The sequence below is a fragment of the Nycticebus coucang genome, chromosome 21, assembly GCF_027406575.1.
Source record: "Nycticebus coucang isolate mNycCou1 chromosome 21, mNycCou1.pri, whole genome shotgun sequence".
In the NCBI taxonomy this organism is placed as follows: domain Eukaryota; kingdom Metazoa; phylum Chordata; class Mammalia; order Primates; family Lorisidae; genus Nycticebus; species Nycticebus coucang.
In genome coordinates, this window is record NC_069800.1 from 45,690,334 (window position 1) to 45,710,807 (window position 20,474).

General features: G+C 42.1%; 1 protein-coding gene and 1 non-coding gene across 5 annotated transcripts in view; one reads left to right on the top strand and one right to left on the bottom strand.

Annotated features, from left to right (window-relative positions):
* The first annotated feature begins 670 nt into the window (after positions 1-670).
* The window catches only part of DHX35 (DEAH-box helicase 35), an 85,793-nt gene continuing 65,989 nt past the window's right edge, over positions 671-20,474 (top strand). For 2 of the 4 annotated variants that reach the window (XM_053574226.1, XM_053574227.1), the window contains exons 1-2: positions 785-837; positions 18,001-18,093. Coding sequence is in view for 2 of the 4 variants with exons in the window: in XM_053574225.1 (XP_053430200.1) it covers positions 798-837; positions 7,532-7,665; positions 18,001-18,093 (267 nt within the window). In the remaining 2 variants the exon portion in view is untranslated. Of the gene's footprint in view, positions 838-7,531; positions 7,666-18,000; positions 18,094-20,474 lie in introns of all 4 variants that reach the window. The other 2 variants (XM_053574225.1, XM_053574224.1) reach the window with 2 other exon arrangements.
* LOC128574325 (U6 spliceosomal RNA) lies at positions 17,411-17,519 on the bottom strand. The gene has a single exon (XR_008376702.1). It is a non-coding gene; the product is annotated as a U6 spliceosomal RNA (small nuclear RNA).

Sequence of the window (20,474 nt, forward strand, 5' to 3'; positions counted from 1 at the left end):
CAGGATTGGATGGAGTATCAGTATTTTTTTATTTTTATTTATTGTTTTGAGATAGTCTATGTTGCCCTCTGTAGAGGGCTGTGCCGTCACAGCTCACAGAAACCTCCAACTCTTGGGCTTAAGCGATTCTCTTGCCTCAGCCTCCCAAGTAGCTGAGACTACAGGCGCCCGCCACAGGCCCGGCTGTTCTTTTGTTGTAGTTGTCTTTGTTGTTTGGCGCGCCCGGGCTGGGTTCGAACCCGCCAGCCCCGGTGTATGTGTCTGGCGCCCTAGCCGATGAGCTACGGGCGCCGAGCCGAGGTAGTTACTTTCATCACACGTCAATCTGAAAGCAGGACTAAGAGAAGGAGCAAAGTGAGGATAGCCAGTAACTGTATTTCGTAGTTAGTCCAAGCAGCACCGCCTCAGCGCCCACTGCCTGCAAGATGCCACACTAGCAGCGACGGTGCTCTGCCAATATCCTCCCTTCCGCAAGCGTGCAGCCGGCGTGCAGGCCACGACGTACTCCCCTAAGGCTGCGGAGAACACGGATCCACCCTCTAAAGTGAGGCGGCAAAGCGCGCCCTTTTTTCCAACATGGCGGGGCGGGATCACACGGGCCCGAGGCGGGGCCGGACGCTGGACTGACGTGCAGTAGATCACGTGGCTCGGAAGGCCGGTGCCCATGGGGGCGTGGCCGCCACGCCCTCCGATCTGCCTGGGCAGAGTTTCCTCTCGCACCGCACCACGCCCCCTGGGCCCTCGGTGCACGCGCGCGACTGGAGGGTGGAGACTTCCTCGTGACCTTTCACCCCAGCATGGCTGCGCCGGTAGGACCCGTGAAGTTCTGGCGACCCGGTAAGGCCCTTGTCTTAACGCTGGGCAGATGCGGCGGCTTGACTTCGGTCTTGGTGCTGCAGCCGGTTCCCCGGGGCCTGCAACGAGCTGGGCGCTGACCTTGGCGACCTAGGCAGTGCGGTTTCTGTGCGGGTGGACTGTGCGTTTCGGGCTCCCACGGTGGTCCTGAGCTGTTCGGGGATCCTTCCCTAGCTTGGACAGAAACTCTGTGTGACCTTGTTAAAATCTTCCAAACCAGACTCGTCAGGTCTCGTTTGTCTCGTTATGCTACCTGTCCTGCCCACTTCGTGAGACGGGGACTTCTAAAGCTCTCACGCCTTGTTACCTTCCTGGGTGGTACTTTCCTTATTACTCCCTTGCAGTGGGGCCCGAGAAACGATGCTGCTCAGGGCCTGGGCGCCCAAGCTGTGGAGTCAGATTGACCAGGTTCGAATTTTCGTCTCTTCCTTAAGGTAATAGGGTGACCTTGGCAAATCTCAACTGTAAAATGGGCAGAATAATAACATCACTGCTGTGGGCACATGCGTGGTCTGACTAGAGCAAGTGCTCACAAAAAAGACGAAGTATTATTTTCTTTAGTATTATTTTCTTTAGCCTGTCTCCAAAAATAGTCTGGCTTGTGACAGGTGCCTGTAGTCTCAGCTACTCAGGAGGCTGAGGGAAGAGAATCACTTGAGCCCAAGAGTTTGAGGTTGCTGTGAGCTATGACACCATGACATTCTTCCTAGGGCAGGAAAATGAGACTCTGTCTCAAAATAAAATAACATAAAATAAAAATCTGTAGTTTGGCACTTAGCGACAATTTTATGATTCAGCATTTCAAATTATCAGCTGATTATCCATGCTGAGTTTTATTTTCAGCCAAGACTAAGATTTCTCCAAGTAATGAGGTATCTTTTATTTATTTTAAGCCTTTAGGAACAGGTGAAAATGTTAAGTATACTAAAGGCTTGAGTGAATCTTGAAGTATCAGACCAGGCCACTATTCTGGTTAAAGAACATGGATTTATTCTAAGAGCTTTATTCCATTATTTCATTCATTCATTGAAGGTACACTTATTGAATACCTAACCCTGTGGTCAGGAGACGATTATAGATGAGCAGTATTCTGTTCTCAAGGTGCTCTTTCTCAATTGAACCTGAAGTTAGATATCCTCTAGAACTAGAGATTTTAAAATGAGGCAGAATAAGGTGGTGGTAAAGAATTTGGGCTCTCAAGTCATATTGTAGTCTTCATCTTGACTACCTCTTATAAACTTGGTGACTTGACAGAGTCACTTAAATTCTCAAAGTCTCAATTACCCCATCTGTAAATTGGGTGTAATACTTACCCAAAGGATTGTTCTAGGGATTAAATGAGACTAATACATAAAAGGCTCTTAGCACAGGTATGTAGCCATTATGATTCAATGGCAGTATAGAAGAGGAAGGGAAAAGCTGAATGTCTGGATAAGATAGACTTCATAAAGGGGGTGAACATTTTTAAAGTTTTGTTTTATGAAGAAGTAGAGGAATGGAATTCTAGGTAAAGCATACGGCGTGAACAAAGGCAGAATGGGATTTGTCTAAAACCCAGAATAATGGAGTAGTATCATGGTAAGTGGTAGGAGGAGTGGCAGGAGATAAAGCTGGAGAGGTAGGTAAAGGTCTTCACAGCAAGTTAAGAAATTAGAACTTGAGGCCAGGCGTGGTGGCTCATGCCGGTTATCCTACCACTCTGGGAGGCTGAGGTGGGTGGATTGCCCGAGTTCACCGGTTGGAGACCAGTCTGAGCCGGAGTGAGACCTTGTCTCTAAAAATAGTCAGGCGTTGTGGCAGGCCCCTAAAGTCCCAGCTACTCAGAAGGCTGAGGCAAGAGAATCTCTTAAGCCCAAGAGTTTGAGTTTGAGTTTTGTGAACTGTGATGCCATGGCCCTCTGCCAAGGGCAACAAAGTAAGACTCTGTCTAAAAAAAAAAAAAAGGGAAATTTGAACTTCACTGTTTTTTTTTTTTGCGGTTTTTTGGCCAGGGCTGGGTTTGAACCCACCACCTCTGGCATATGGGGTCGGTGCCCCTGAACTTCACTGTTTTTAAGCAGAGGCATGACACAGTAAGTTTATTTTAGAAAGCTAATTCTGGCAGTTGTCTGGAGAATGATGGTAGAGGAAATGGCAGGGACACTCTAAGGAAGTTACTAGTAAAATCCAGGAGGGATGTTGAAAACCTCAATTCTGGCCTGGGAGCTGAGAAGAAGGGCCTATTGGAGAGACATTTTATTTTACTTTTTTTGGAGAGACATTTTAGAAGTAGAAGTGGAAGAAGGTAAAGTCAGTAATGACTTAGATTTCTGGCTTGGGTGACAGTTAAGGTTAGTGATTTTCAATTTTTGCTCTATAGTTTAATCACTTGGGAAGCTTTAAAAAATTCTGATATCCTGTTGTACCCCATATTGGGAAATTAGGCATCAGTATTTTTTTTTATTTTGGCCGGGGCTAGGTTTGAACCCGCTACCTCCGGCATATGGGACCGGCGCCCTACTCCTTGAGCCACAGGTGCCGCCCGGCATCAGTATTTTTTTAAAGTCTCTAAGAAATGCATCAAAGTTTGGGAACCACTAGTCTGGGTAAACTATGTTGTCATCATTTGAGGTGGGAATAGCTTTAGTGCACATTTCTTGGGCCCTTGATTTGTGCTAGTAACTTTCACTTACAGCACCTTAATAAAGTCACAGTGTGTCTTTGATGGTGATAATACTCTTATTTTACAGATGAGTAAACTCAAGTTCATGATATGAAATATGTTGTGCGAAATGCAGGGTGAAGGTCAAGGAGGTGATGGAAGCTGCATATAAGGCTATGTGTTGGAATCATGTAGGTCAGGAGTCATAGGCTGTAGTAAATACAGAGGCCTTTCAAACTAAACGAGTGAAGGTGCTGGGTGGAATTAATAGGGAGTGATAGGTACTGTGGCAGAATGTGTGTACACGGGGTAGCTTTGGATGGTATGGGTGTACAGTGGAGCTTGCATATGCTTTCTAAAGTAGGGAGCTGTACTGAGGTCCACCTTATCGTTACTAGAGTTGCTTAGTTGTTGTTGTTTTTTTTTTTTTTAGAAGACTAATGTCCAAATTTGAATGGGAAATGTTTACGTGTTATTTTAAATGATCTATTTAAAACATAAGAATAGTACATATCTGGGGACCTTAAGCCAGTAGATTGTGATCTCTGCCTTACTGGTTTGACTTAATGGTCTTCTATGACCATTTGTTTTCCTAGAAAACAAATTTTACCCAGATTTGAGAGTACATATGGATCAGAAAGACTGATTCATTTTGATTTGTTCATTTGATAAATATTTAGTGATTGCTGACCATGTGGTTGATGATGAATTTATAGCAACAGCTTTGAAGTCTTTTTGACCTGCTCCGAGTAAGAGATACATTGTGTTGTGATCTAACACACATATACAACTGAAAAAAGCTGTATAAAAACAATGTTGCTTTCTGGAATGTTCTTTGATACTTTCTATTTTATTTGTGCTTTATCCTTGTTTTTTTTTTTTTACTTGCCTCCGCCTCCAGAGTAAGTACCTGGTACTACAGGCACCTACCACAGTGCCCACCAATTTTTTAGAGCTGAGGTCTTGCTCTTGCCCAGGCTATCTACTTCATGCTTTTAGAAGTGCTGGAATGACCTATATTTATTTCATAACCAACTAATGGGTCACCACTCAAATTTTGAAAAACTGGGCTAAAGGGAATGTGGGATTGAGGGTACTGTTAGCAGTCGTATTTTAAAGGTGGAGAAATGAAGATGTTATGGTTTGCAAAAATTATCAACTTGTTACTCCCTTAAACATAGAGCGTACTCTTGAGGATAAAACAAGCATAAAAAGCCATAGGGGGCAGTGGGACGTTACTAGAGAGAAAGTAGCCCTGATATTCTTTTTTTTTTTTTTTTTTTTTTGAGACAGAGCCTCAAGCTGTTGCCCTGGGTAGAGTGCTATGGCATCACAGCTCACAGCAACCTCCAACTCCTGGGCTCAAGCGAGTCTCCTGTCTCCGCCTCCCAAGTAGCTGGGACTATAGGTGCCCACCACAACGCCTGGCTATTTTTTGGTTGCAGCCGTCATTGTTGTTTGGTGGGCCCAGGCTGGATTTGAACACGCCAGCTCAGGTGTATGTGGCTGGCGCCTTAGCCGCTGGGCCACAGGCGCCAAGCCAGCCCTGATATTCTTGTTTGGCTGAATCAAGTGTTTTGCAAGGAGAAGTGATGCTGTTTTATCGACTGACGGTAGCTCTTCTTGTAAAGTGCTCATAACAGAATACGCTGAGATGGGCTGGACTATGGTTTAGAGACAAGGGAGGGAGGGGGTAGAAGAGAAGCTCCCCTTCTCCGCCCCCCCGCCATGGATTGGTCAAACGTTGGTGTAGGACAAGAGACCAAGTTGCAAGAGACCTGCAGGAGTAGTATTAAAGTGTTCCTTTCCAAAGAGAATGTGAAGGCTTAAAATGTGGTTTGAACAGACCACATTCAGGACAAAAACACAGCAGAAGGTGATAAGTATCTGTAGTAGTTTTCTTGAGTAAAGATTACAAGGATTTATTAAGAAGTTCTAAGAATAATAGGCTGGGTGTGGTGGCTCACACCTGTAATCTCAACACTGGGATGCTGAGGCGGGTGGATTGCCTGAGCTCAGAAATTGGAGACCAGCCTGTGCAAGAGTGAGACTCCATCTCAAAAAAAAAAAACAAAAAAACCAAAATAGCCAGGCATTGTAGTGGGTGCCTGTAATTCCAGCTACTTGGGAGGCTGAGGCAAGAGGATTGCTTGAGCCGAAGAGTTTGAGGTTGCTGTGAGCTATGTGCCACGGCACTGTACCAGGGTGACATAGTGAGACTCTCGTCTTAAAAAAAAAAAAGAAAGGAAAAGATGTAATGATAATAAAGGAAGAAAGGAAAGGCAGCTGTTTCTTTGAGTGCAGGCTTTGTTCCAGGTCCTGTTCTATCTTTTATCTTGTTGAAAGGAAGATCAACATTTTGGCAAAAGCAACAGAGCAGTGATTGCTGATTTTTGGCAATCTGAAACCTCTAGAATACAACTGTGTTCCTGGACATAAGTAGAAGAGGGTCAGAGATCTAAAGCAGTGGTTCTTATCTTAGCTCTAGGGGGTGTGTGGACCCTCAGCATTTTATATTTTGGTAAAGTACATTCTGATACATGTTTGAGGTGAGGGAGTTCATAGCCTTTATCAGATTGTTGAAGGGATCTGAAATCTCTGAAAAAAAGTTAAGAATAAATCAGAGGGCTGAATATTCTTGTCATAAGGCCCTGTCCTTCCAGAGATTCTGAGTTGACCTGGGAGGTGATAGTTTTTGATAATTATCCCTGTAGTGCCCCCAATAGGAGGCTGTGCTGCACAGTTTTGAACTTCTGGGGAGAATTTTTATTCATTGACGAGGCTGCATACTCTGGTGTTGAATAGCTCTGCCTTTTAGAAGTATCTTCCTTGAGTTGATTCTGAACCCTGTATCATTTATTTTTACTTCTAGTTCTGTCCTAGGGCTGCACAAACAAATCAGCATGAAAAGTTACGGAAGCTGATCCTAAAATATGAACTCATGTTTCTCCTGAGAATTTTTCCTTTTCAGGTTAAAAATCTGTGTTACTTTCAACAGGTTTTCATGAAGAGATAAAGCTTGCCTATTCCTCACCATCCTGAGCACCAGTTTGTCATAGTTGTTAGCAAAAGGCTGTGGTAGATATTTGTATTTAAACTGCTCAGCACAGAGGTTTCTGGGAACAGCATCTAATCACTCTGACTGTGGATCCAGAGGGCCTGCCACTCCCAGCTTCCCACTCTACTAGTTGGGGGTGGTTGGATCCGAGTGGACATTGGACTTAAGCAGGACAAGAAGCCCATCCCTGACTGTCCAGTATAAAATCGCCTCCCCACCGCCATACACAGCACATACCTGGGACTCCCAGTCCTCCTTGCAGTATCTTTGTTTTTTCACGTACCATTTGTGACCACTTCATGCACTAAGTTACATTCTCCCGAGAGGTTCAGGCCAGTATCTGTGTTGCTCACTGCTGTATTTGTAGCATGTAGAGCAGTGCCTGGCACGGAGTGGGTCCTCAGTCCCTCCTCACCAGGTGAGTGAATGAATGATTGGGAGAGGAGGTGTGAGCTTGAGGTCTGGCCCTGCTGCAGCCCCGTTTCCATCCCCTGTAGAGAAACCAACCTAAGGGCGTGAAAGGAACCTGCAAGAGGTACCAAGAGAGGAGAAAGAAAAAGCCCTAGCTGCTTTGAGTCCCCCACTCTGTTCTCTGAGCCGTGTTGCCATCCACAGTGGTAGGATTCATCCTTTTGCCTCAGCTAATCCCCACTGGTTTCTTTCACTTCTGTTAAGAATTCAATATCATGGAAGTCAGAAGTAAAGACACTGTCTCTACAATGTGCAGTTCTGGGTGACCAATTTGGAGTCCAGTGGGACTGCCATCTCCTTTGTTCTTGATGCTGCAGTGAAGTTTTTAGGGAAGATTTTCGTGTTCTGATAGTTACTTTTCTAGATGCTGTCCTCGAGTTAAAGTTGAAAACCTTTTAGTAATTTGAGATAAAAAGGATTGCTTCTGTTGTATATCGTTGTTTATAACCTTTACACCTTTTTCTGTTCACTGCATCAGAGAATCTGAAAAAACATTTCTGCTGCAGGTACAGAGGGGCCAGGTGTCAGCATCTCTGAAGAGAGACAAAGTCTTGCTGAAAACTCTGGGACCACCATTGTATATAACCCTTACGCTGCCCTTTCAATAGAGCAACAGAGGCAGAAGCTGCCGGTGTTCAAGGTACCTCGAATAAGCATGTTGAGTCTGTGGGCGTGAACTGTGTGTCTGCAATAGCTTTATGCTCATCACTGGGGAGGGCTAGAATGTCCTCTCGCTCTTAATGGTTCATCAGAACACAGTTAACCTAAAAATACCCTTATTCTAAGGGACTGTTTCTAAATACGTGTTTTTTTTTTTTAGTCACTTCAGAATATTTTATTTAAAAATTTACAGATAAAGTAATTTACATTCCCCAAATTCCACTTCCCTTTCTGGTACATAGCCAGTTATATTTTCCCACATTTATATATACCTGTAAATACTATGGGGTGTCATCTTAGATTTTTGTTTTATTTTCTAAAATCTTCTCCTATCAACTCAACTCTATGATGTCAAAATCTATCACTGTTGATTAATAAATTCCATTGCGTCACTCCACTTTGAATACACTATTAAGTTTACGCATTCATTTTATTATGTGATGCCTTCTCGCCCCATTAGAAAGTAATGGGGATCAAGGAAAATTTATGCCTAAATTTTGAATGGAGCTTTAATTTTGATATTCTGGTTATCAAGAAACTTGATGTGATAGTTTTTCAAAATAAAGGATGAGAAGAAGTTTCATATAAAAAAAAAGTAACGGGGATTGTTTCGTTTTATCCTACACTGTATAAGTAGTGTGGCATATTCATGATCTTGGTCCAGTCCTGTGTGTGGCTTATTCATGCCCTTTGCTTGTTTTCCTGTTTGATTATTTGTTTTGTTTTTAATAACGTGTAGAAGCCTTTGGTCTGCCATATATGCAACCCCTCTACCAGGATGTGGTTTACTTACACCTTTGTTTTTGGTCTTAAAGTTTTCAGGAGATTTTTAATTACCGGTAGTCCAATCCATTAGTTTTTTCCTTTACCATTGTCATAAAGATATGCTATTGTATCTATATCTATCTATCTTATAACGTACTTTCTACACATTATAAAGTTATAAAGTTTCCTTTTTCTACATGTTATAAAGTTTCCTTTTTCACATTTGGTCTCTTTTAATTATTATTATAGATGGTGTCAGATAGCGACCTAGTTTTATTTTTTAACAAAACGAAAATAATGAAGAGTCCATTCTTTCAGCATTGATCGGCAGTCCCACCTCCACCACTGTAGTACCCAGGTTTCACACACGCATAGGTCACTTCTCAAGCTACCTATTCTTTTTCTTTGATCTATTTGTCTATCCCTGTGCTAACTCCAGATTCTAAGCTGTGATGTGTACTAAAGCTGTTTTACAAATCAACATATAGGCGATTCCCCCTTTCCACCTTTTGCTTGTTTACTTATTTGTTTCAGAATTGACTGGCTATTCTTACAATTTTATGTTTCCGTATGAGTTTTAGAATCTGCCAGGTGTCTCACATACCCATCATGACTCCTGGCATTTTATTAGAATTTTAGTGAATTTATAAGTTGATTACATAAGACTACACAACTGTACTATATTAAAACATGTGTTTTAACTTTTTAAAATCTTGGAAGTCCTTAGATTTTTCAGTTAGATTTCATATATTGGAAAATCGAAAGAATTGGAATAACGTTCTTTTTTCTCTTCATTGCTTTTAATTATGGATAATTTCAAACATACTGAAAAGTAGAGAGAGTATCACAGTGAACGTCCACAACTACAACAAATTACCAGCATATAATTAATTTTTGCACAATATTAATTGGGAATCTGAGGTTTCATTTGAAGTGGTCAGTTAACTTTTGCTGAGACAGAGATAGGATTTTGTTATGGTTACTGCATGAAAGCGAGCACATCCAGATACTCAGTTTTATTAGAGCTCATGAAATGTTCGTATGCTCAGTTACCAGAGACCGAAGTATAAACTAGCATTCATTCAGGATATGTGTGATTGTGGTGAACCGTGGTTCTCCAGTATAGATGACACAGCAGATGGGCACACTTCCTCCTCGTTGGCAAGTCCACATGGGAAGCCAAATTGTAATCAGGAAGTGCAGAGCCACAAGCAGATTAGATAAATGTGAAGGATGTTCATTTCATACAGTCCCTTGTGAGGGGTGATAAATAACTCCTGCTGCACAAGATGTGTCTGGAATGACCTGAGCAGGCGTGGTCACTGGCACCTGCATCTGTTTCTCTCTTTGTACTGAGCAGTGCTGGGTGAAAGGTGCCAAGTTCTTACAATCAGGGAGTGCCTTTTCTAGACTGTGCTGATAATTCCTTTTCTTTTTTTTTTGTGGTTTTTGGCCGGGGCTGGGTTTGAACCCACCACCTCCGGCATATGGGACCGGCGCTCTACTCCTTGAGCCACAGGCGCCACCCGATAATTCCTTTTCTATTAATATATTCTTTTCTCCAAGTGGATATGAGGCAGCAGCCTTCTTAATTTAGCCAAGTTGCCTGATTGGAGTTTTATGTGGCTCCAAACATTGTAGTCACTTGACGGTCTGTGGATTTCTTCTAGTTACTAACCTCACACATGTATGAATGTTGACAAGTTTGACTCTCAGGAGATGAGGTGATAGGTTCACTGTTGCTTCCTTATCATAAAGAGACACAGTTTGAGCCATGATCAAATGTCTTGATTCAGCTAGACTTCAAAGTTCAAACCTAAGTCTCACCATATGTGTGCTGTGGACTTTGCCTTACCATTCTGAGCTTCCGAGCCCTTAACTATATATAATATGGCCCTAATACTGTGTAGTAGCACCTACCTCACAGGATTGAGGGACTGGATGAAGTAATCCATGCAGAGTATTTAGTAATATATCTGACATGTAGGAGACACTCAAGTTCAAGGGAAATTACTGTTTACCTGAATATTTAAATTTTGGCCTGTTTTGACTATTCCTTGTTCTCTGGCTGTACTTGTAAGATAAAATAAATGAAAAAGCTAATGTAAAAGTAAAAAAAGGAAAACGAGGTGGCGCCTGTGGCTCAAAGGGGTGGAGCACCGGCCTCATGAGCCGGAGGTGGTAGGTTCAAGCCCAGTCCCAGCCAAAAACTGTAAAAAAAAGAAAAGGAAAACAGGAAGTTGAGAAACATTGATGAAATTAAAATGGTAAGAAGAAGAGTATAAGTTATTGATAAAAAGTAAAGCAGTGGCACAGTGCCCGTAGCACAGTGGTTACGGCGCCAGCCACATGCACCGAGGCTGGTGGGTTTGAAACCGCCCTGGGCCAGCTAAACCACAATGACAACTGCAACAAAAAACAGCCAGGTGTTGTGGTGGGTGCCTGTAGTCCCAGCTATTTGGGAGGCTGAGGCAAGAGAATCGTTTAAGCCTAAGAGTTTGAGGTTGCTGTGAGCTGTGACTTCATAGCACTCTACAGAGGGCCACCTAGTGAGACTCTGTTTTAAAAAAAAAGCAAAGCGGAGTTTAAACATGTTGAGGTAGGGTGTTAAATATAGATGATGAAAAGGATAAAGTTACTTACCCCTTCACGACCCCTTCCCCCCATTCAAACTAAAAGTAAAAGTAGCTTTAAAAACAGAAATTGGACCTAAAGCAGCAACAAGTATTTAAAGATCACCTCTTTTCCCCAGTACCGTTACATGGCAGCCTTCTCTTGGCTGGGGATACTGCTAGGCAAAATTCTCCCTTAGTCCTGCCAGCTCCAGCTCTCTGAAGCTCATTCCCATCCTCCTCACCAACTCTCCTTGATTTCACTGTGTCTGTGGTTGGTACTGTCGTACTCCCAGTCTCCAAACTGGAAATCTCGTCAGCTCTCTCAGAAGTCACACATCTGACTCTTTCCATGCACAGTGCTTCTTAGACCTTGTGGGCCTTTGGGGCATGAAGCTGGAATTTTAATACCTTCACTTTTTTCAGGCTCAAATTAGTCTTCTATGCTTCTGCTGCCCAATTTTCTCAAAACACTTACAGCTTACACTGCCTCGTAAGTCAAGTCCAGACTCTGTAGCTTTGCCTTTCACAGTAAAGCCTTAACTTCACTTTCTGTAACTCATTTCTTTCTTTCTTTTTTTTTGTTGTTGCAGTTTCGCCGGGACCGGGTTTGAACCTGCCACCCTCGGTATATGGGGCCAGTGCCCTGCCCACTGAGCCACATAACTAACTCATTTCTAAATCAAACCTGAACTTTTGATGGGCTTTTTTATAGTCCCCCTTCCAGGTAGTTTGCATAGTTTGCTTATTTACATCTTTCTTTTGCTTATGTTACTTCCATTTCCTGGAATTCCTAGTCTGTTTCTCTATTTGTCTATAGTCTAATTGTTTTTAAAGTTTTCCTCAATTATCCACCTATCCATCTATCCATTATTTCATCCATTTATGCAGTAGACCTACCATTTATAGAATACATTCCAACCCAAACCTTTGTCCTTCCCTCACCCAAAAAACAAGAAAACACAAAATCCAAGCAACCAAGAGGAAAGCATCTAGATCAGTGTTTTTCAACCTTTTTTATCTCACAGCACACTTGAACCTACAGTTAAACTTCCGTGGAACCCTTAAATTATATTGATCAGAAAGGAGTAAAAAAAGGAATATACTTACTGTGCTTTGAACTTCTTTCAATAATTTAATTAATAATCTTTACAAATACACTCATGTGCCTGAAGGCACACAGGTTGAAAATTGTTGATGTAGATGGATGGTCATTAGACCATCTGCAGTGGAATCTCCTCAGGGTACTCGTGGAAGTGCAGATTCCCAGTCCTCACCTGCTGAATCAGAAGCTGAGGGTAGGGCTAGGAATATTCATTTTTAACAAATATCCCAGGAGATTTTCGCACTAAGATTTGAGAACTGCATATCTAGACCCTAGATAATGCCAAATTCAAAAGTCAGTGCCTTGTTTGCTAGTTAGAAACTGGCAACATTCTAGTTCTTTTGATTCTTACCAGACACCTTGCTGGTGTGGCTGGCACCAGATTAGCTGAGCAATGATGAGAGTGGGAGAATTAGGTTGGTTTTACTTCATTCCAAACCAGGTATTTATGCAGTACTTTCATTACTTTGGACCATCAGGTACCTATAATCCAATATGTGTACAGAAATACATTCTGAAGTTAAGACAGAATTGTCTGTGACATCTTTGGTCACCTGTGTTTCTGCTTACATTGGATGGGTCAAGGAAGGCTCATTTGAAAAAAAAAAAATATATATATATATATATGTATATATATACACACACACACACACCTGTGGGTGCTTTCTTATTGAGCTTGGATTTAGAGGTAGAAGTGAAAGTATATTCTGGGACTTTTTACAGGTTAGTAAATGAAAACATTTAAAATTAGGTAATATATGCATCTGTACAAATGTCTTCGACTTTCTGAGGAGTCTGTTGTTATTTCGTCTGTCGTTTCTGATTGATGAGATTAGAGATTTTACTCTTTTCCTGGTTAGGTTAGCCAAAGGTTTTTCTATTTTATTGAACTTTTCAAGAAACCAACTTTTTGATTTATTGATCTGTTGTATAATTCTTTTGTTTTCAATTTCATTTAATTCTGCTCTAATTTTGGTTATTTCTTTTCTTCTTTTCTTCTACTGGGGGTTGGAATGTTCTTCCTTTTCCAGTTGCATGGGATGTCCCATTAAGTTGTTAACTTCCTCTCCGTTCTCTTGAGGAAGGCTTGCAGTACTATAAATTTCCCTCTTAGGACTGCCTTTGTGGTATCCCAGAGGTTCTGATAATTTGTGTCTTCATTGTCGTTTTGTTCCAAAAATTTGGCAATTTCCTTCTTAATCTCATTTCTTACCCAGCTATCATTCAGCATAAGGTTATTTAACTTCCATGTTTTTGTATGAGTATGCAGATTCCTGTTGTTAACTGAATTCAACTTTTATTCCAGGTGGTCCGAGAAGATGCAAGGAATAATTTCTATTCCTTTAAATTTACTGAGGTTAGACTTGTGACCTAAGATGCAATCGATTTTGGAGTATGTTCTGTGGGCCAATGAGAAGTATGTGTATTCAGTTTTGTTGGGATGAAATGTTCTGTAGATGTCTACTAAATCGAAATGTTGGATGGATAGGTTTAAATCTAAAATTTCTTTGCTCAGCTTCTTCTTGGAGGATCTGTCCAACACTGCCAAAGGAGTGTTGAAATCTCCGACTGTTATGGAGCTGGAGGAAATCAAGTTGCTCATGTCTGTTAGAGTTTCTCTTATAAATTAAGGCGCATTCTGGTTGGGTGCATAATTATTAATAATTGAAATCTCATCATATTGAGTATTACCCTTAACAAATATGAAGTGACCATTCTTATCCTTCCTTACTTTTGTTGGTTTAAAGTCTATTGTGTCTGCAAATAGAATTGCAACACCTGCTTTTTTTCTGATTACCATTTGCCTGAAATATGGATGACCATGCTTTCACCCTGAGTCTATATTTATCTTTTAAGGTAAGATGTGACTCTTGTATGCAGCAAATATCTGGCCTGAGTTTTTGTATCCAGTCAGCTACTGTGCCTCTTTAGAGGGCAGTTTAAGCCATTCACATTAATGGAGAATATTGATAAGTCTGGTAAATTTTGGGTATCGAGTTTTTCAAAAGTCCAGTGGACATTTTTAATCCTTTCGCCACTGTGGAAGTTGGAGTTTGATCAAAAGTCTCTGAGTGAGTTTACTTTTGTGGTAGAGGATTGGGCTGGTCATTATGGAGGATAGGTCTGAGAATATCCTGAAGAGCTGGTTTGGTTATGGCAAATTTCTTCAACATACGAATGTCATTAAAGTGTTTAATCCTCCATCATAAATGAAACTCAGTTTAGCTGGATTCAGGATCTGGGGTTGAAAGTTATTTTGGTTTTGGAGATTAAAAGTTGATGACCACCCTCTTCTGGCTTGAAATGTTTCAGCGGAGAGATCTGCAGTCATTCTAATATTCGTCCCTTTGTACGTAATGGATTTCTTATGTCTGACTGCTTTCAGAATTTTCTCCTTCATGTTAACTTTATTGAAGTTGATTATGATATGCCTGGGGGATGTCTTATTGGGATTGAGTCGTGCTGGGGTTCTGAAACTGTCTGCTATCTGAATTTCAGAATCTCTTGGCATGTCTGGAAAATTCTCTTTCATAATTTCATGGAAAAGGGCCTCTGTGCCTTGCAAGGCCAGTTCATCACTTTCAGGGATTCCAATGAGGGATGTTAGCCTTCTTCGAATTATCCCAGAGCTCTCTGAGAGAATGATCCATTTTTGCTCTCCATTTCTCTTCGTCTTTGAGAGTTTGGGAGCGTTCAAAGGCTTTGTCTTCAATGTCAGAAATCCTTTCTTCTGCTTGCTCTACTCTGTTACTGAGGGATTCTACTGTATTTTTCAGATCTTTGAGGGCTGCAAATTCTTGCTTCAGTGCGTCAAAATCTTTGGTGGTTTTGTCTTTAAATTCGTTTAATTCTTTTTTTTTTTTTTAAGTAGGTTTTTTTTTTTTTTTTTTTTAATGAAGTTTATTTATTTTTGTATTTTTTTGTTGTTGCAGTTTGGCCAGGGCTGGGTTTGAACTCGCCACCCTGGGTACATGGGGCCGGCACACTACTCTCTGAGCTACAGGCACCACCAAATTCATTAAATTCTTGAGACAACTTTTGAATTTCTCCTCGAATTTCTAATTCCGACTTTTGAATTGCTCCTTGAATTTCGAATTCCAAATTTTTGTCCATTCTATTAATCTTGTTTGCAATCCAAATTCTGAATTTGATTTCTGACATCTCTGCCAGCTGTTTATGAATGGGATCTTCAGTTACATCTGCCATATCTTTCCTTGGGGGGGCAGTTGATCTATTCTGGTTATTCATGTTATCAGAGTTTTTCTGCTGATTCTGCCGCATGATTATTTTACACTGTTTGATTTTTCCCCTGGAGCTTTGTCGAGGACCCATACAGTGCTATGGCCTGAGAAACTGGGGACCTGTTTGGTGTGGTGGGGCTAAGTGGTTCTGTCTTGTTTTCAGCTGGTCTCTGTCCGACCCTAGTGAAACAGTTACTCTCAGTTGAAGTCTCAGCTGTGGAGAAATACTAACAATTAAGTCACCCTGCCCCCCATAGGCAACAATTGGAAAAGGAAAATCAAATCTTCCTTCAACCACACACCCAGGGCACCACTTGAATAGTCTTTCGGCGATTGGCTCAGTTCAAAAGGTCCTAATCAATTGTCTCAGAAAGCACCTATCTCAGGTGGGAGAGTTTAAAAGGTCTCTGGCAACTGGATCACACAGTTATGACTTGCTCCGGTGCTCCATGAAGTCAGGAGGATCCACCCAGAAAATAGATTAGTCTGGGAAGGTTGATGCCTCCTTCCCCACCTTGCACCTCTGTCACACCCAGTCACTGATAGCCCCACAGGGCTGTGACCCAGTTGCTTCTAGTGAACATATACTCCAGGGGTTTGCACCTGCCTGAATCATAAGGAAATCTATATCTGCTCAGCCAGGCCGCTGCGCTCTACCTCTATCCAGCAGGAGGAGGTGAGGCCTGACAACTTCGGGCGCTTGATGGAGGCTGGGGGGTTGTTCACTCAGTTCCAGCCCCGCCCCTGATTGATGTTACTGACGGAATAGAACAATTTGTGGGAATTTGTTTCTGTCCCTGCTAAATTCCCCTGCAGAAGAGAAGCTGTTTTGAGTTCCCAGAGCCTGCGCCTCAGGCCCTGTCTTTGCTCCTGCAGGTTTGTATTTGGTTAGCTGTCAGTTCTAGCCTCCTGCCTTCCTTTGTCTATAGGCTGATGATCCCCTGAGGGCTGGGTGCGTTTAGGCTGAGTAAAGTGGTCCTCTGGGTCAGCCCCACCTTGGGAATTTCCCAGCTCTCCATGTGCAGTTTTCTAGTCCCCACGCTCCACCCATGCTGGTACCACCTCAGGCAAACCCTGTACTCATGGGGCCTACGTTTGCGTCCCAGATCTGTTCCGTGGTGGTTGCCACTTGAGAAGATGCCCGGCCTCCTCTGGTTGCCCAGGGAGACAGGAAGTGTGGCTTCGGAATATCCGGGAGTGCGCACTGTTGTTGCCAAAAACGGCTGTTGTTTTGTGCTTTGGGGCACCGCTGCTCTGGTGCGGTTCCCTCTCAGCTGACCGTCCTCTCCTCAATCCTGTGCTGCAGAATCAGCATTGACTAGCTGCAGTCTAGGCCCTGTCCACACCCCTCAAGAAATCACCCAAGAATCTGGACTCCTGGGGGAGAGTCCTCCAGACCTCAGAGTGAGAGTGGAGGGGAGTACTGGGAGCTCAGAATTGCAGGTGGAAAATATATACAGTTTTATGCCTGGCAGGAGAACACCATGGCACCCTAGTAGGGGAGGTAGGTCCAGTTTTTAGAGGGTCTCTCCCCTGGAGTGTAGTGGGAGGACCTTTGAACTCTGCTCATTTGTTTGTGGGGCACTCCGAGCCGTTCTCATTGGGGAGGGGTCTCCCGTCTGCTTGGTGATGGATTTTGTACCTTTTGTTTATATCCTTGGGGTCGCAGCTCACCTCAGTGGGGTTGATGTGCGTTCTTCAACCTTCTCTCTTGGTGCAGCTTTAATCCACCAGGTTACTTCCTAAATTTCTGTCCTTTAACTCTCTGTCTGGATGGGAACCTTTGTCTAAAGCTGGCTTCAGTCAGCCATCTTGTCTCCACCCCCCGCACCAAGTCATTTGTGTAGGATCCGCCCCTATGACCCAAACATCTCCTCCCAGCCCCACCTCCAACACTGGGGATCAAATTTCAACATAAGATTTGGAGGGGCCAACATTGAAACCGTATCACTAGTGTATTATTATTTCCTTAATGTATTTTTTGTTTTTGTTATTTATTTAAAAAATGTCAAGTGGTTCACAAATTTGTATATCCTCCTTGAGCAGCGGCCATGCTCTAATCTTCCTTGTATTGTTCAGATTTTAGTGTATGTGCTGCCGGACTGAGCACCTTAACGTATCTTGTAGATCCTTCCATATCAGAACAAATAGGCAATTATTCTTTTTAACAGCTATTAATACAAATTATTTCATTATCGGTTTTATAACTGATTTAACCAAACTCCTATTGATGAACATTTTGGCAGTTTGAGTTTTTTGCTATTATAAACAGTTCTGCAATGAATATGTTTGCCTACGTGGATTCACCTTTCTTTGTACACGTGTATTAGTATGTCTGTAGTACACCTTTTTATAAGTGAAAATATTGAATCAGAGGGCATCATATATTTTGATAAGTGTCACATTCAATTGTGCTTGTGTCAGCTCATACTGACATCAGCAGGACCTGTGAGTTAGGAATGTATTTTGCTAGTCCTTTTTAAAATTTACTTTCTTTTGGAAACAGCTTATTTCACAATGTTTAAATATCTTTGTTTAGGTCTTTTAAGACAACATGTAGCTATTTATAATGTATGGTTTTTCTTTTTCAGCTTAGGAATCATATTTTATACTTGATTGAAAACTATCAGACTGTGGTGATCATTGGAGAAACAGGATGTGGGAAAAGCACACAGATTCCTCAAGTGAGTACATATTTAATCTGTGTCTTCACACTTAGACTTCGTTGGACAGAGTTTGTAACTTGAGAATCGTCTGTACTCTCATTTACATTTTTAAGGTCTTCTCTCTGGAAATATTCAATTCAACTAGATATTTTTCCTTAAACTTTTAAGGCTTACAATTCTTTGATTAGTATTAAAGTAACAGTTTGTCTTTGACTTCTTGTAATACCAGACTCATGGCCGGGCACAGTGGCTTGCGCCTATAATCCTAGCATTCTGAGAGGCCGAGGTGGGTGGATTGCCTGAGCTCACAGGTTTGAGAACAGCCTGAGCCAGAGCGAGACCTCTTCTCTAAAAATAGCTGGGTGTTGTGCCTGTAGTCCCAGCTACTTGGGAGGTTGAGGCAAGGGAATCGCTTAAGCCCAGGAGTTGGAGGTTGCTGTGAGCTGTGATGCCATGGCATTCTACTGAGGGCGAGAAAGTGAGACTCTAAAAAAAACAAAGCAAAACAAAAAAACCCCTAGACTTATTCAAAGATGGGTAATTTGTAGTTTTTGTCCAAATAATTACAGTTGAAGAGCAACTGAAAATGAAAACTGTTAGTACAGTAGAACCTCTGTAAGTTGACCACCTAATGGACTATAACAAACTGGTCAACATACAGAGGTAGTTAACAGAAGGAAATAGGCTTACTTTACTGATTTGCACATGTGGTGCATGTCTGGTTTATGAAAATTAGGTCAACTTAAGTAGGTGGTCAACTGTGAAAATTCTACTGTAGTCGTAAATAAAAACTGGCACATATATATAATTATTATTTTTTTTGAGACAGGGTCTCACTATGTTGTCCTCAGTAGAGTGCTGTGGTGTCACAGCTCTTAGCAACCTCAAACTCGTGGGCTTAACCCAGTGGTTCTCAACCTTCCTAATGCTGCGGCCCTTTAATACAGTTCCTTTGGATCACGACTCACGGGTTGAGAACTGCTGGCTTAAGCGATTCTCTTGCCTCAGCCCCCCAAGTAGCTTGGACTACAGGCACCAGCCACAATGCCTGGCTATTTTTTGTTGCAGTTGTTTAGCTGGCCCAGGCCAGGTTTGAACCCGCCACCCTCAGTATATGTGGCTGGCACCATAACCACTGTGGTACAGGTGCTGAGCCGAAACAAAACTAGCTTTTATAGAATTATGCAATGCTCTGCAAGAACTTACCTTACCAGCAGAAATGATATGTTGTGTGAATAGGAGTGGTAAGAATGATCAAGAGAAACCTAGTAATGAAATGGCATTTGAAATTGACCTTGAATGATCAGTGGTAGCTGACTGGGAAGGTGTTCTAGTCCAGTGATTATTGTGGTTAGAGCTATTGGAGTGGGAAGTGTAGGGTGAGTATGGAGTGTGTCTTAAGAACCCTGACTCGCTCCGTAGAGTATGGTATCACAGCTCAGAGCAACCTCAAACTCTTGGACTCAAGCGATCCTCTTGTCTCAGCCTCCTAAGTAGCTGGTACTATAGGCACCTGCCACAACATCTAGCTGTTTTTAGAGACAGGGTCTCCCTCTTGCTCAGGCTGGTCTCAAACTCCAGAGCTCAAGCAATCCACCCACCTTGGCTTCCCAGAATGCTAGGATTACAGGCATGAGCCACCATGTCCGGCTTCCATTATTTTTTATTATTTGCCTACCATTTTCCTTGTTAACTAAAAATAATAATGAAGTTTATAAGAAAAGAAGAACTTTATTTCTCATAAAGTGTTTAGAGTCCATGGTGTCAGACCAGCAGGATGGGGAAACAGGATGTCTTGTGGCCAGGAACCTATGCTTCAAGGGACAAAGGGAACAGGCTTTATATTGCGTACAATTGCTAAATAAACATTTTTAACAAGCTAAAAAAAAAGAACCCTGACTCGAAGAGTGAAGATTGATGATTAAGTGGCCAGGTTTGATAGACCTTGGGGATTTTTCTTTGCTTTAAAATGTTAACTTTTATTAAAGTATAAAATACATGTAGGAAAGTGCCCAAATAATTTTACATCTTGATACATTTTTACAAGTGGAAAACACCTGTGTTACCAGCTCACAGATCAAGAAACAGAACAGGACCAGGATCCCAGAAGTCCTTTTGTGTCTTCTCCTCTAACTGCCCTCTCTATCACTACAGATGTAAACAAGGCCAACTTTTATTCTGGCTTTCACACCATAGGTTACTTTTGCCTAGTTTTAACTTTGTAAAGGAGTAGCTTAGCTTCTTCTCTTCACCGTTATGTGTGAGGATCTTCTATGTTGTTTACTATTGCTATGGTTGGTTCATTCTCATTGCTACATAGCAGGGGGCAGCAAGTAACAACGTGTGGACCAAATCCAGGTCCTTGCCTGCTTTTGTAAAGAAAGCTTTGGTGGCACACA